General features: G+C 35.7%; 1 protein-coding gene and 1 long non-coding RNA gene across 3 annotated transcripts in view; one reads left to right on the top strand and one right to left on the bottom strand.

Moving 5' to 3' along the window:
• smap2 (small ArfGAP2) overlaps positions 1–16,829 on the top strand; it is a 61,566-nt gene that overhangs the window by 29,014 nt on the left and 15,723 nt on the right. Inside the window, exon 2 of the mRNA XM_061882464.1 lies at positions 16,217–16,350. Within this exon, the coding sequence (XP_061738448.1) occupies positions 16,217–16,350 (134 nt within the window). The remainder of the gene's footprint in view (positions 1–16,216; positions 16,351–16,829) is intronic.
• The window catches only part of LOC133540016 (uncharacterized), a 34,724-nt gene that overhangs the window by 7,346 nt on the left and 10,549 nt on the right, over positions 1–16,829 (bottom strand). Inside the window, exon 1 of one of the 2 annotated variants that reach the window (XR_009803526.1) lies at positions 7,889–7,991. The exons of the other annotated variant lie outside the window; for it this stretch is intronic. This is a non-coding gene — a long non-coding RNA (uncharacterized LOC133540016). Of the gene's footprint in view, positions 1–7,888; positions 7,992–16,829 lie in introns of those variants that run through there. 2 annotated transcript variants of the gene reach the window in all.

Below are 16,829 nucleotides of genomic sequence, written 5' to 3'. Positions count from 1 at the left end.
ATTTTTAGCTAATTTTGTATGTATACACCTCAGAGTTAAATGTTGTTTTACTTGATGCTGCCTAGATGTCAGCATGATAACTTTTTAGTTAATGTCGCACATATACAGCTAAGAGATTTTTAAAAAATGTGTTACTTGTCACTGTTTAAACTGTTAACATTTTTTATTTTTAGCTAATTTTGTACGTATACACCTCAGAGTTAAATGTTTTACTTGATTCTGGTTGACTGTTAGCATGGTAACTTTTTAGTTAATGTCGCACATATACAGCTAAGAGATTTTTTTTTAAATGTGCTACTTGTCACTGTTTTATCTGTTAACATTTTATATTTTTAGCTAATTTTGTACTTATACACCTCAGAGGTAAATGTTGTTTTACTTGATGCTGGCTAACTGTTAGCATGCTAACTTTTTAGTTAATGTCGCACATATACAGCTAAGAGTTTTTTTTTATTTTAAATGTGCTACTTGTCACTGTTTAACTGTTAACATTTTATATTTTTAGCTAATTTTGTACATATACACCTCAGAGTTAAATATTTTGTTATTTGATGCTGGCTTACTGTTACCATGCAAGCTTTTTAGCTAACGTTGCACGTACACAACTCAGAGTTGAAAAATATGCTAAATGACGCTGGCTAACTGTTAATATTTGAGATTTTTAGCTAATTTTGTACATATACATTACAGAGTTAAATATTTTGTTACTTGATGCTGGCTAACTGTTAGCATGCTAACTTTTTAGTTAATGACGCACATATACAGCTAAGAGTTTTTTTTTTTTAAATGTGCTACTTGTCACTGTTTAACTGTTAACATTTTAAATTTTTAGCAATTTTTTTACATACACACCTCAGGGGTAAATGTTGTTTTACTTGATGCTGGCTAACTGTTAGCATGCTAACTTGTTAGTTAATGTCGCACATATACAGCTAAGAGTTTTTTTTTTTTTAAATGTACTACTTGTCACTGTTTAACTGTTAGATTTTATATTTTTAGCTAATTTTGTACGTATTCACCTCAGAGTTAAATGTTGTTTTACTTGATGCTGGCTAACTGTTAGCAAGCTCACTTTTTAGTTAATGTCGCACATATACAGCTAAGAGGTTTTTTTTTTTAAATGTGCTACTTGTCACTGTTATAACTGTTAACATTTTATATTTTTAGCTAATTTTGTACGTATACACCTCAGACTTAAATGTTGTTTCACTTGATGCTGGCTAACTGTTAGCATGCTAACTTTTTAGTTAATGTCGCACATATACAGCTAAGAGTTTTTTTTTTAAAATGTGCTACTTGTCACTGTTTAACTGTTAACATTTTATATTTTTAGCTAATTTTGCACATATACACCTCAGAGGTAAATGTTTTATTTGATGCTGGCTAACTGTTAGCATGCTAACTTGTTAGTTAATGTCGCACATATACAGCTAAGAGGTTTTTTTTTAAAATGTGCTACTTGTCACTGTTTAACTGTTAAATTTTATATTTTTAGCTAATTTTGTACGTATTCACCTCAGAGTTAAATGTTGTTTTACTTGATGCTGGCTAACTGTTAGCAAGCTCACTTTTTAGTTAATGTCGCACATATACAGCTAAGAGTTTTTTTTTTTAAATGTGCTACTTGTCACTGTTATAACTGTTAACATTTTATATTTTTAGCTAATATTGTACGTATACACCTCAGACTTAAATGTTGTTTCACTTGATGCTGGCTAACTGTTAGCATGCTAACTTTTTAGTTAATGTCGCACATATACAGCTAAGAGTTTTTTTTTTAAATGTGCTACTTGTCACTGTTTAACTGTTAACATTTTATATTTTTAGCTAATTTTGCACATATACACCTCAGAGGTAAATGTTTTATTTGATGCTGGCTAACTGTTAGCATGCTAACTTGTTAGTTAATGTCGCACATATACAGCTAAGAGTTTTGTTTTTAAAATGTGCTACTTGTCACTGTTTTAATTGTTACAATTTTTTATTTTTAGCTAATTTTGTACATATACACCTCAAAGTTAAATGTTGTTTTACTTGATGCTGGCTAACTGTTAACATGCTAACTTTTTAGTTAATGTCGTACATATACAGCCTAGAGTTTTTTTTTTAAATGTGCTACTTGTCACTGTTTTAACTGTTAACACTTTATATTTGTAGCTAATTTTTGTACGTATACACCTCAGAGTTAAATGTTTTACTTGATGCTGGCTAACTGTTAGCATGCTAACTTTTTAGTTAATGTCGCACATATACAGCTAAGAGTTTTTTTTTTTTTTTAATGTGCTACTTGTCATTGTTTAACTGTTAACATTTTATATTTTTAGTTAATTTTGTACATTTACACCTTAGAGTTAAATATTTTGTTACTTGATGCTGGCTAACTGTTAACATGCTAGCTTTTTAGCTAACGTTGCACGTACACAAGTCAGAGTTAAAAAATAGGCCAAATGATGCTGGCTAACTGTTAATATTTGAGATCTTTAGCTAATTTTGTACATATACATTACAGAGTTAAATATTTTGTTACATGATGCTGGCTAACTGTTAGCATGCTAACTTTTTAGTTAATGTCGCACATATACAGCTAAGAGTTTTTTTTTTTAAATGTGCTACTTGTCACTGTTTAAACTGTTAACATTTTATATTTTTAGCTAATTTTGTACGTATACAAATGTTGTTTTACTTGATGCTGGCTAACTGTTCGCATGCTAGCTGTTTAGCTAATGTTGCACATATACAGCTGAGTTAAAAAATGTGCTACTTGACGCAGACTAACTGTTAGCATGCTAGCTTTTTAGTTAATGTTGCACGTGTAGAGCTCAGAGTTTAAAAAAAAAATCTACTTGATGCTGGCTAACTGTTAACATTTTTAGCTAATTTTGTACGTATACACCTCAGAGTTAAATGTTGTTTTACTTGATGCTGGCTAACTGTTAGCTTTTTAGCAAATTTTGCACGTATATGGCTCAGAGTTAAAACATGTGCTACTTGACACTGGCTAACTGTTAATATTTGAGCTTTTTAGCTAATTTTGTGCGTATACAGCTGAGAATTAAATATTTTGTCACTTGATTCTGACTAACTGTTAGATGGTTTGCTTTTTAGTTAATGTCACACGTATACAGCTCAGAGTTAAAAATTGTGATACTTGACGCTGAGTAACTGTTAGCATGCTATCTTTTTAGTTAATGTCACACGTGTACGGCTTAAGAGTTTAAACATTTGCTACATGACGCTGGCTAACTGTTAATATTTAAGCTTTTTATCTTCTTTTGTACATATACACTGCAGAGTTAAATATTGTGTTACTTGATGCTCGCTAACTGTTAGCATGCTAGCTTTTTAGCTAATGTTGCATGTATACAGCTCAGAGTTTAAAAAAATATGCTAATTAACACTGACTAGCTGTTAATATTTGAGCTTTTTAGCTAATTTTGTACATATACACCTCAGAGTTAAATATTGTGTTACTTGATGCTGACTAACTGTTAGCATGCTAGCTTTTTAGCTCATGTTGCACATATGGAGCTCAGAGTTTAAAAATGTGCTATTTAACGCTGACTAACTGTTAGCATGTTAGATTTGTAGCTAATTTTGTACATATACACCTCCGAGTTAAATATTTAGTTACTTGATGCTGGCTAACTGTTAGCATATTAGCTTTTTAGCTAATGTTGTACATATACAAGGGTGCCAAGTAAATAGTACTGTGACATAAGGGCCGCATTTTGATTTTGTTTACCTATTTTTTCCCACATAACATAAGTCCATATTTAAAAATGGATCCTGTGTGTTCCCGGAGACATTCTTAGTGTTATTTGATGCTGACTAACCGTTAGCAGGCTAGCTTTTTAGTTAATGTTGCAGACATAGAGCTCAGAGTTTAAAAAAAAAGTGCTACTTGATGCTGACTAACTGTTTTTAGCTAATTTTGTACGTATACACCTCGGAGTTAAATATTTTGTTACTTGACGCTGACTAACGGTTGGCATGCTAGCTTGTTAGCTAATGTTGCACGTATACAGCTCGGAGTTTAAAAACGTGGTACTTGACGCTGGCTAACTGTTAACATTTTTAGCTAATTTTGTACATATACACCTGAAAGTTAGATATTGTGTTACTTGATGCTGGCTAACTGTTAGCATTTTAGCTTATGTCGCACTTTTACAGCTCAGAGTTAAAAAAGGTGCTACATGACGCTGGCCAACTGTTAACATTTTAGATTTTTAGCTTGTGTGACAATCATTGTACTTTAATTTTGTACGTATACACCTCAGAGTTAAATATTTGATTACTTGACGTTGACTAACTGTCAGCATGCTAGCTTTGTGGCTAATTTTGTACATATACACCTCAGAGTTAAATACTGCGTTACTTGATGCTGGCTAACTGTTAGCATTTTAGTTAATGTTGCACGTATACAGCTCTGAGTTAAAAAATGTGCTACTTGGCACTTGCTAACTGTAAACATTTTAGCTTTTTAGCTAGTTTTGTCTGTACACAGAGTAAAATTTTATGCTACTTGATGCTGGCTAACTGTTTGTATGCTAGCTTCTTACTCAATTCTGCAGGTATAAACCTTCAGAGTCAAATATGTGGTTACATGACGCATGCTAACTGTTAGCATGATAACTGGAGCATGCTAGCTTTTTTGCAAATTTTACCTGTCTACACCACAGAGTCAAATACAAACCCCGTTTCCATATAAGTTGGGAAATTGTGTTAGATGCAAATATAAACGGAATACAATGATTTGCAAATCCTTTTCAACTCATATTCAGTTGAATGCACTACAAAATACAAGATATTTGATGTTCAAACTCATAAACTTTATTTTTTTTTTTGCAAATAATAATAAACTTGGAATTTCATGGCTGCAACACGTGCCAAAGTAGTTAGGAAAGGGCATGTTCACCACTGTGTTACATCACCTTTTCTTTTAACAACACTCAAACGTTTGGGAACTGAGGAAACTGATTGTTGAAGCTTTGAAAGTGGAATTCTTTCCCATTTTTTTTTTATGTAGAGCTTTAGTCGTTCAACAGTCCGGGGTCTCCGCTGTCGTATTTTACGCTTCATAATGCACCACACATTTTCGATGGGAGACAGGTCTGGACTGCAGGAGGGCCAGGAAAGTACCCACACTCTTTTACTACGAAACCACACTGTTGTAACATGTGGCTTGGCATTGTCTTGCTGAAAAGAGCAGGGGCGTCCATAATAACGTTGCTTGGATGACAACATAAGTTGCTCCAAAACCTGTATGGACCATTCAGCATTAATGATCCCTTCACAGATGTGTAAGTTACCCATGCCTTGGGCACTAATAAACCCCCATACCATCACAGATGCTGGCTTTTGCACTTCGCGCCTATAACAATCCGGATGGTTATTTTCCTCTTTGTTCCGGAGGACACCACGTCCACAGTTTCCAAATATAATTTGAATGTGGACTCGTCAGACCACAGAAAACTTTTCCACTTTGCATCAGTCCATCTTAGATGAGCTCGGGCCCAGCTAAGCCAGCGGCATTCCTTGGTGTTGTTGATAAACGGGTTTTGCTTTGCATAGTAGAGTTTTAACTTGCACTTACAGATGTAGCAACCAACTGTAGTTACTGACAGTTGTTTTATGAATGTTCCTGAGCCCATGTGGTAATATCCTTCACACACTGATGTCTATTTTTGACGCAGCACCGCCTAAGGGATCAACGGTCCGTAATATCATCGCTTACGTGCAGTGATTTCTCCAGATTCTCTGAACCTTTTGATGATTTTACGGACCGTAGATGGTAAAATCCCTAAATTCCTTGCAATAGCTCGTTGTTCTAAAACTGTTTGACAATTGTCTTACAAATTGGTGACCCTCACCCCATCCTTGTTTGTGAATTACTTAGCATTTCATGGAAGCTGCTTTTATACCCAATCATGGCACCCACCTTTTCCCAATTAGCCTGCACACCTGTGGGATGTTCCAAATAAGTGTTTGATGAGAATTCAACTTTATCAGTATGTACTGCCACCTTTCCCAACTTCTTTGTCACGTGTTGCTTGCGTCAAATTCTAAAGTCAATGATTATTTTGCAAAAAAAAATGGTTTATCAGTTTGAACATCAAATACATTGTCTTTGTAGCATATTCAACTGAATATGGGTTGAAAAGGATTTGCAAATCATTGTATTCCGTTTATATTTACATCCAACACAATTTCCCAACTCATATGGAAACGGGGTTGGTATTTTGTCGAGTATTTTTTGATCATTTTTCCAAGTGTATACCTCAGAAGCAAGTATCATTTTTAATTCACACATGCATTTAGCATGTTAACTTTAGCATATAAGCTTTTGTTGTTGCTATTTTAGGTCTACACCTCAGTCACTTTATTCCAATTCAAACATGCCAACAGTTAGCATATTAACTTTAACATATTAGAATGCTGGCTTTTTTGTTGTTTATTTTTCAGGAACAGATCTAAGATATATATGTATATATTTGTTCACTATTTATGGCTAGCATGCTAACTGTTAGCATTTCAGTTCAGCTTTTCCCATGACATCATTCTTGTGCTGATTGAGTGTGAAAGTGCAGTAGTTTAGTATGGAGAAGAGAAAATGAGATAAGTGATTAATATAAGCGAGGCAGACAAAAAAAAGAAAAAGAAGGAAGCATTAAAAGGCTGGCAAAGGGGGGGCTTTTCCACATGTTTCCTAATCCTTCTGTGTGGCTCTGAACAAACGTTTGCTGCGGTTAAGTAGGATTTGGAGAGTAATTCTGCTATTATTAGCTAGCGTGACAACTAATGCGTCAGCCTGTCCCACAAAACGTGTTCTCTATGTTGTCCGCATTTAAAAAAAAAAACAGTCAACCATTGACTTCACCATGAAATAAACACATCATTTCAACACAACACAGCCCACAATACAACCATGACTTTAAACCGGGCCTCAGCATATGCGGCTCTTTAGGGCCGCCCTACGGGCTTCTTGGACCTCTTTCAGAGATGTGTGAAAAATGGAAAAAGATGAAGTCAAAAATATATTTTTTGTTTTAATATAATTTCTGACACAAATTTTCCTAGTTGATTCCTAAGTGAGAGAATTTGGTGAGCACCGTTTTGTCCTACTAATTTCAGCGTTTCTCGAACTCATCGTAGTTTTCAGGGGTCTCAAACATGCAACGTTATTTTGTGGCCTGCACTTTGATATGACAATTTAATGTTGGTGCAGCCCGTGAGTTTAATATCAACGGCGCTTGACAGCGTCATACTTGTTATGGTTCCCAACCTTCCAGGGGACTTTCCGGGCATCCATTCTACGAATTCTCTGCCGATTTTTCTCATACAACATTATTCAGGGGATGCCATAATGTCACTGTCAATAGCGCCTTCTACATCCTATACAGACAGTGTGCAAGCCTATTAGTATGTTGCATTTGGCTGTGCAGTACGCACATGTGCTATAGCAAGACATATTTGATCAACAGCTATACAGGTCACACTGAGGGTGGCCGTAAAAAAAAAAAAAAACTTTAACACTGTTACAAATATGTGCCAGACTGTGAACCCACACCAAACAAGAATGACAAACACATTTCAGGAGAACATCCGCACCGTAATACAACAAACACAACAGAACTAATACCCAGAATCCCATGCTGTCAGGGTTATTAGTTGTTGACGAACCCCAAGATGCAGAGATGGAGGCAGGCATGGTGTGAGCAAACATGATTTTAATATAAATACTAAGACAAAACCAAACAAAGGGCGGATAAAAAACAAAAGGCCTTTAGCGTAGAAGCTAACAAGAAACAAAAAGGAACTTTAGCATGGAAGCTAGAGGATAACTAACAGAAAAACTGGAAATAGATCATGGCTAACAAAAACAGCTTACCGCTACGACGACCAGGACAAAATGTAGCATGACATGTAGTAGATGTAACAAAACGACAGGTAGCACGACAAGAGTGATATGTGGCAACGACAATACAATGATCCAGCACTGACTGGAGGAACATAGCAGGTAAAATAGGAGCTGGCCGATTGACATCAGGTGTGACCAGATGCCAATCAGCCGCAGCTAAGTGAAAACAGGACACAGCACTCAGGGAACAAGACAGGAAGCTGACAAATTAAGAGCACTTGACAGGAACTAAAACACAGGAAATACTAAACACAGGAAACAGACAAATGCAGAGGAAAAAACTAAAACATAGACAAACTGTCAGGAGCAAGCCTGACACATGCAGCCCTAACTCTTCTGGGCTACAATATACACACCCACGCTACCACCAACCCCCCACGTCCCCACCCTCCCTACTTGCGTCGGTTAAGGTGGAGTATATAATAGCCCGGGAGAGTTAGGGCTACAAGGTGTTCTGGGTATTTCTTCTCTTGTGTTTAAGTTGTGTTAGGGTGCGGATGTTCTCCCAAAATGTACTTGTCATTCTTGTTTGCTGTGGGTTCAAAGTGTGGCGCATATTTGTAACAGTGTTAAAGTTGTTTATACGGCCAACCTCGGTGTGACCTGTATGGTTGTTGAGCAAGTACGTCTTGCAGCCACCAACGTTGTTCTGTACAGGTCTCACATAATATGATACATAGCTGTCTTTTTGGTTATGTGATGTTAAGGTGTGCGCGATGACAAGCTGTAGAGCTGTAGTCTTCATATCGAGAGTGCGCAAACTCCTGGGAGTACGTGAAGGTATGCCAAGGGACAAATGAGATTCATAAATACCCAATAAATGTATTTATTAACACTTCAACAACTTATGAATATAGGTTCATTGACTGTGAAAATATATGCAACAATACAATATTCATTGTTGACAGCTAGATTTTTTTGTGGACATGTTCCATAAATATTGATGTTAAACATTTCTTTTTTTGTGAAGAAATGTTTAGAATGAAGTTGATGAATCCAGATGGATCTCTATTACAATCCCCAAAGTTGGCATTTTAAGTTGATGATTACTTCTATGTGTAGATTTTTTTATTTGTAATTGAATTACTTGTTTATTTTTCAACAAGTTTTTTAGTTTTTTTTATACCTTTTTTTCCAAATAGTTCAAGAAAGACCACTACAAATGAGCAATATTTTGCACTGTTATACAATTTAAAAAATCATAAACTGATGACATAGTGCTTTATTTTACTTCTTTATCTCTTTTTTTCCCAACCAAAAAATGCTTTGCTCTGATTAAGGGGTACTTGAATTAAAAAAATGTTCACAGGGAATACATCACTGAAAAAAGGTTGAGAACCACTGTTGTAGGGGACGGCAGCCCTAAATAATGTTGTGAAAATTGGGACAAATTCGAGAAAATTGTTGCACCGGTAGATTGTCGGGAGGTGCACTGAAATTCAGGAGTCTCCCGGAAAAATCGTGAGGATCGGCAAGTATGTTGCTAGGGCGGGAAAGCCATTCATAGAAGGTGAATTCATTAAAAAGTGCATGTTAGATTTTTTAAGAAATCTTTTCTTGCCGCCCAGCCTCACCCAGTTTCTGCATCCAGTGGCCCCCAGGTAAATTGAGTTCGAGACCCCTGGTTTACATGCACAACTTTCTCTGATGCTGCCACGGATAGACGTGTTTTATTAGGCTGACCATAAGTCCTCTTTTCCCCGGACATTTCCTCTTTTGCGGTGGTGTACGGGGTGTCCGGGCGTTTTTTTTTTTTAAATGCGTCAAATGTCCGGCATTTTGAATTAGGGTTGCGTGTATTTTCAATGTAGGTCCAGGGTTAAGTTACCGTACATATATATATATATATATATATATATATATATATATATATATATATATATATATATATATATATATATAATGTATATATATCTTGATTGGATTATCCAGAGAAGAGTGCTCGATACCGTGGTAGAGCGCAATATGTATGTGTGGGAAAAATCACAAGACTACTTCATCTCTACAGAACTGTTTCATGAGGGGTTCCCTCAATCATCAGGAGATTTTAATGGAAGCATTCACATACAATGGTTTATATAGGGCACAGAGTGGGTGGGTGCCTGTATCCACCCACTCTGTGCCCTATATAAACCATTGTATATGGTGCCCTATACAAACCATTGTATGTGGATGCTTCCATTAAAATATCCTGATGATTGAGGGAACCCCTCATGAAACAGTTCTGTAGAGATGAATTAGTCTTGTGATTTTTTTCCCACACACACATATACATACATATATATATATATATATATATATATATATATATATATATATATACATATTATATATATATTTATATATATATATAATGTAATACGGAAGTTGGTGAATTCTAGCTGTAAATATTGTAGCGGGTGGCTACGGGGTGTTAGCCAATGGCTTTGGCTGGGGGGCGGGACTTTCGGGGAAGTTAGGGAAGGGACGCTATTGACAGGAAGCGTTGGTTTGAGTTTTGCCGGGAAAAGGAAATAGACTTCTTGGTAAACATTGAGTGTAAAGTCAACATTTCTAACTCCAGTAAATGAGTTATTTTAGTATTTGTGAGTCCATGAAAACTTCACTTTTATCTCCTGCTGGATCCATATCGTTCGAGGATGGAGACAGGCTAGCTGTTAGCTTCAAGCTAACCACCACCCGAACAGACTCCTCCACCTCAAAAACATACTTTGCAGGTCAAAAAACGGGGCAGTTGTTTGCCTTTTGAAGTGTTAATGTGCGAGGAGTGTTCAAAATGAGTCTTTTGAAGAAGTTAGCATTGCTGACAGTGACGTCTCACCGTCATTGTTTACTGAAGCAGATATGGTGACTGTGTGTTATGATAAACGCCATAGATTTATCAGATTTAATGTTTTATCTATAGCAGGGGTGTCAAAAGTGTGCCAAAGAGGCCATTTGCGGCCCACAGCTAATGTTTTAATGGCCCACGGCACATTCTAAAAATACTATTAAAATAAACTAAAACATAACAAAAGTGAAATAAAAAAGATTAAAGGTGAAATGTAATTTAGAAAAAGTTGCAATGTTGACTAATAAAACAAAGCTGTTTTTTTTTCTTTCAAACTGTCATTGCTCAAAACATAATATTGAATCAAAATCAATGTTATTATGAATGATTGACCTATCCAAGCTTCCCATTACTTCACATCAAATATAACACAAAGAAAAATATTTTTGGTGGAAGATTTTGCATATTTTGTGTGTTTGCCATTAAAAACATAGTTTTGTTTGACAAAAAAAGGGCGTAAAACAAACAAAGAAAAAAACAACTTAAAAAAACTAAAACATTTTGAAATGAGGGATAGAATTGAAGTTGATGTAGACTCCAGAGATTTAAGCGTTAAATATAAAATGTATGTATGCCCTGGCACACCATTTCATGACCCAAGCAAAACACTTTTTACACTTTTATACTGAAATAAATACACCTACAACTTATTAAATAAAAACATAGAAAAAACTACCAGCAGCGGTGAAGTTTAGATTCATGAAGGAAAGAAGAAAGTGAATATATAACTGAATACATTTACATATGCATACACATGTTTTTTCTTTTTATATCATTTTTTTTCAATGAATTAAGTAACGTTTATGACAACCTTTTTCCAAAACACGATATAGAATGTGAGATACAACAGGATAATGAATACGTTCATCAATTGTTTTCAAAACACTTACAAAAAAGTGGGACCCCAAAAATTTACTGTGGGACCCCATTTTTATGACTTGATGGGGTCCCTGGGACCCCATTTTAAAAATCCCTCGCGCCAACACAGCAGTCAACAGAGGAGAAAAAATACTTTATTTAAATAAATATATTTATAAAGCAAGTTCGAGTATCATTGGCAAATTTTCACCTACTCCCGGCCTTGGCGTGCTGCCCGCCTTGGCACGCATGTATGCGTCCTCTTTTTGGGATTTCAGAATATGGTCAGCCTAGTTCTATGCCACTCCTTCTTGGTCTTGTTTTGTCCACCAAACGTTATATGCTGTGCGTGAATACACATAGGTTAGCTTTGTTGATGTTATTGATTTGCTGGAGTGCTTATCAGGCATATTTGGTCAGTGCATGACTGCAAGCTAATCAGTACTAACATGCTATTTAGGCTAGCTGTATGTACATATTGCATCATTATGCCTCATTTAATTTCCTTTACTTATGTCCTCTGTGTATTTAATTATTTGCATGTCTCATTACACATTATCTGTATGTAATATTGGCTGCATTTCTGATAGTTCTTTGTGTGCCATGTTCCAGACCACAAATCAAAGGCAGCAGTAGTAATAAAAATGTTTTAAAAAGGCGTTGGCACCATCTAGTGGCGAAAAGCTACGCTGCAGCAACACAATTTGAAGTAGCCGTTTGTTTTATTCGGTCCCAATATGCTAAACCAGCAAACATATGCGTCACAATATAAAGTACACTAAAGATCCGTTTGTGTTTCAACACACACACACACACACACACACACACACACACACACACGCACACACACATTCATACACACACACACATTTGTATTTGTTACTTTCTTGAGATCTCTGAAAAATGCCTACCTCTTTAGGACCACCCTTACTAGATATATAAAGATTTGTATTTACAACATTATTAATATAAAGATTTGTATTTACAACATTATTAATATACACAAAACTATGGAAATATAAAAAATCTTTTTGGGAAAAATGACTTGGACATTTCACACTAAAAAGGTCACAGTTTCACAAGAAAAACGTATAATTTTGACAGTATTATATTAAAAGTCGTAGTTTTACTCAACGCTCGTCACGATTTTAAAAGAAAAACTGAACCTATGTGCAATATAACGATAACATTTTGAATTTACTCAATAACAGTCGCAGATTTATAAGAAAAGCTTAAAATTTTGGCAATTTTATAAAAGGAGTCGTAGATTTACTCGACAAAGGTCACAATTTTATAAGAAGATTTTGACATTTTGGCAATATTAAAATAATATTCGGATATTTTACTTCACAAAATTATGACAAAGGGCATCATTTTACTCAAAATATGTCATTGTTTTAAAAGAACAACAAAAAAATGGGCAATATTGTGATAAAAGTCAGAATTTTTTATGCCAAATGTCACCATTTCGCATAAAAAATAATAATTTTACAAGAAAATATTGAAAAATTACAGGAACAGAACAAATATGAGAAATTGTCTTATGTTTTATACGAAAAAAGTCGACACATTGTGAGAATCTCAGCTGCGCATATGTGTGTGTATATATACACATTTTTATACATACACATACATATATATATATACATATATATACATACAAAAACAAACTCTGTTTCCATATGAGTTTGGAAATTGTGTTAGATGTAAACAAACGGAATACAATGATTTGCAAATCCTTTTCAACCCATATTCAGTTGAATGCACTACAAAGACAAGATATTTGATGTTCAAACTCATAAACTTCATTTTTTTTTGCAAATAATAATTAACTTAGAACTTCATGGCTGCAACACATGCCAAAGTAGTTGGGAAAGGGCATGTTCACCACTGTGTTACATCCCCTTTTCTTTTAACAACAGTCAATAAGTGTTTGGGAACTGAGGAAAGTAATTGTTGAAGCTTTGAAAGTGGAATTATTTCCCATTCTTGTTTTATGTAGAGCTTTAGTCGTTCAACAGTCCGGGGTCTCCACTGTCGTATTTTACGCTTCATAATGCGCCACACATTTTCGATGGGAGACAGGTCTGGACTGTAGGCGGGCCAGGAAAGTACCCGCACTCTTTTACTACGAAACCACACTGTTGTAACACATGGCTTGGCATTGTCTTGCTGAAATAAGCAGGGGCGTCCATGATAACGTTGCTTGGATGACAACATATGTTGCTCCAAAACCTGTACGGACCATTCAGCATTAATGGTGCCTTCACAGATGTGTAAATTACCCATGCCTTGGGCACTAATACACCCCCATACAATCACTGGCTTTTGAATTTCGCGCCTATAACAATCCGGATGGTTATTTTTCGCTTTGTTCCGGAGGACACCACGTCCACAGTTTCCAAATATAATTTGAAATGTGGACTTCCCAGACCACAGAACAAATTTCGACTTTACATCAGTCCATCTTAGATGAGCTCGGGCCCAGCCAAGCCAGCGGCGTTCCTTGGTGTTGATAGATGGGTTTTGCTTTGCATAGCAGAGTTTTAACTTGCACCTACAGATGTAGCGACCAACTGTAGTTACTGACAGTGGTTTTATGAAGTGTTCCTGAGTCCATGTGGTGATATCCTTTACACACTGATGTTTGTTTTTGATGCAGTACCGTGATTTCTCCAGATTCTCTGAACCTTTTAATGATTTTACGGACCGTAGATGGTAAAATCCCTAAATTCCTTGCAATAGCTCGTTGAAAAATGTTGTTCTAAAACTGTTCGACAATTTGCTTACAAAGTGGTGACCCTCACTCCATCCTTGTTTGTGAATTACTTAACATTTCATGGAAGCTGCTTTTATACCCAATCATGACACCCACCTGTTCCCAATTAGCCTGCACACCTGTGGGATGTTCCAAATAAGTGTTTGATGAGAATTCCTCAACTTTATCAGTATTTATTGCCACCTTTCCCAACTTCTTTGTCACGTGATGCTGGCATCAAATTCTAAAGTTAATGATTATTTGCAAAATAATTTTTTTTTATCAGTTTGAACATCAAATATGTTGTCTTTGTAGCATATTCAACTGAATATGGGTTGAAAATGATTTGCAAATCATTGTATTCCGTTTATATTTACATCTAACACAATTTCCCAACTCATATGGAAACAGGGTTTGTATATACATTTACATATATACACACTTATATATACACACATATACATGTATATGTATATATATATATATATATATATATATATACATATACACACTTATATAGAGGGGTTAGTGCATCTGCCTCACAATACGAAGTTCCTGCAGTCCTGGGTTCAATTCCAGGCTGAGGATCTTTCTGTGTGGAGTTTGCATGTTCTCCCGGTGAATGCGTGGGTTCCCTCCGGGTACTCCGGCTTCCTCCCACTTCCAAAGACATGCACCTGGGGATAGGTTGATTGGCAACACTAAATTGGCGTTAGTGTGTGAATGTGAGTGTGAATGTTGTCTGTCTCTCTGTGTTGGCGACTTGTCCAGGGTGTACCCCGCCTTCCGCCCGATTGTAGCTGAGATAGGCGCCAGCGCCCCCTTCGACCCCGAAAGGGAATAAGCGGTAGAAAATAGATGGATATATATATATATACATATATACACATACATATAGACATACATATACATACACACATATATATATATATATATGTATATATATATATATACATATGTATATATATACATATATATATATATATATATATATACATATATATATATACATATATATACCTACATATATATACACATATAAATACACACACACACATATGTATACACATATATATATACACATACATATATATATATATATATATGTATATATATATATATATATGTATATATATATATATATATATATATATATATATATATATATACATATATATATATATACATACACACACAAATATATGTATATTCATATACACATACATACATACATAAATATATCAAATTAATTTGGGCCGAAGGGGGCGAATTTCAATTTATTACACACACTTGTTATTTCATATGTTGGCCAGAGGGGGAGCACTTTAAAAACAGACACACAGTCAATTAGAAAAATCCTTCCTTTTTGGGACCACCTTCATTTTGATAGATTTCACCACTGGAGGTGCAAATGAGAAATTCTCTATTAGATGCCATGGTTTTCCATATCGGGACCATGATTTATGTCTTAACTTATTCACCTGTCCTCATATGGAAAGTATTTTTCCTTGTTGATGTCTCAATAAGGGTGGAAATACAAGAACACACACACACACACACACACACACACACACACACACAGGCCTGCGGCGTTATTGCTTGTGTGTGTCCCCACATTGTCCCCGTTATATAGGCTACCTTATTGGATCCTATCATGTGTCAGAGCAGCGCCTGATTGGATGAATTCCCTGCTGAATTCTGGCTGCTAATGGAGGTCTCAAGCTGTAATTTGGTTCAAATTAATTTGCTGTTTTTTTTTTTTTTTCTCATTGTTCTTCCGCCCCTCTCAGCATCGTTTGCTTTTTATTCTGCACGACATCTCAGGGGAAGCTAATTCCATTCTGTCTTCAAGGTCCCCGGTGGGCGTCATGGAATTTGGGCATCTTTATCTGCATAAGATGCGCGGGTATTCATCGAAATCTGGGGGTCCACATCTCCAAAGTCAAGTCCGTCAACCTGGACCAGTGGACCCAGGAACAGGTCCAGGTCAGCGACCCTTTGAACGTTAGGACGCCAGCAAAGTCCAACAACATCGCCGAAAATCCTTTGCGGGCCGTGGAATGGTGTATGAAGAATTAAATCGGATTAATCACAGTTCACGAATGAATTAATCATGATTAATCACTTTTTTTAAAATATGTGTTAATTGTAGTTTTAAGTAACCAGTATTAACTGTTGCTCACTTATAAAAATAAGTCCAAACACGACAGGAAAGTGCTGCCACCTAGTGGTCTTTTATGGGTATTGCTAATTGGAAATGCATCCCCAGTTTTAGGGTTTTTTATCACGGTTTACATAGCTACCATTTTCTGTGTTTGCGTCCCCACAAAGCACTTTTTTTTTTATTCCCTAACCAATAATACTGATGAGATTTGACATTTCGTCCATCGATCGGCAAATTTTGGTGAAAAGTACAAGATTGCCATTGCCGATCACTAATGCCAACCTCCTCTGGCTGAGACTTT

Source organism: Nerophis ophidion, linkage group LG21 (assembly GCF_033978795.1).
Source record: "Nerophis ophidion isolate RoL-2023_Sa linkage group LG21, RoL_Noph_v1.0, whole genome shotgun sequence".
NCBI lineage: Eukaryota > Metazoa > Chordata > Actinopteri > Syngnathiformes > Syngnathidae > Nerophis > Nerophis ophidion.
This window is presented reverse-complemented; position numbering and strand designations above follow the sequence as displayed.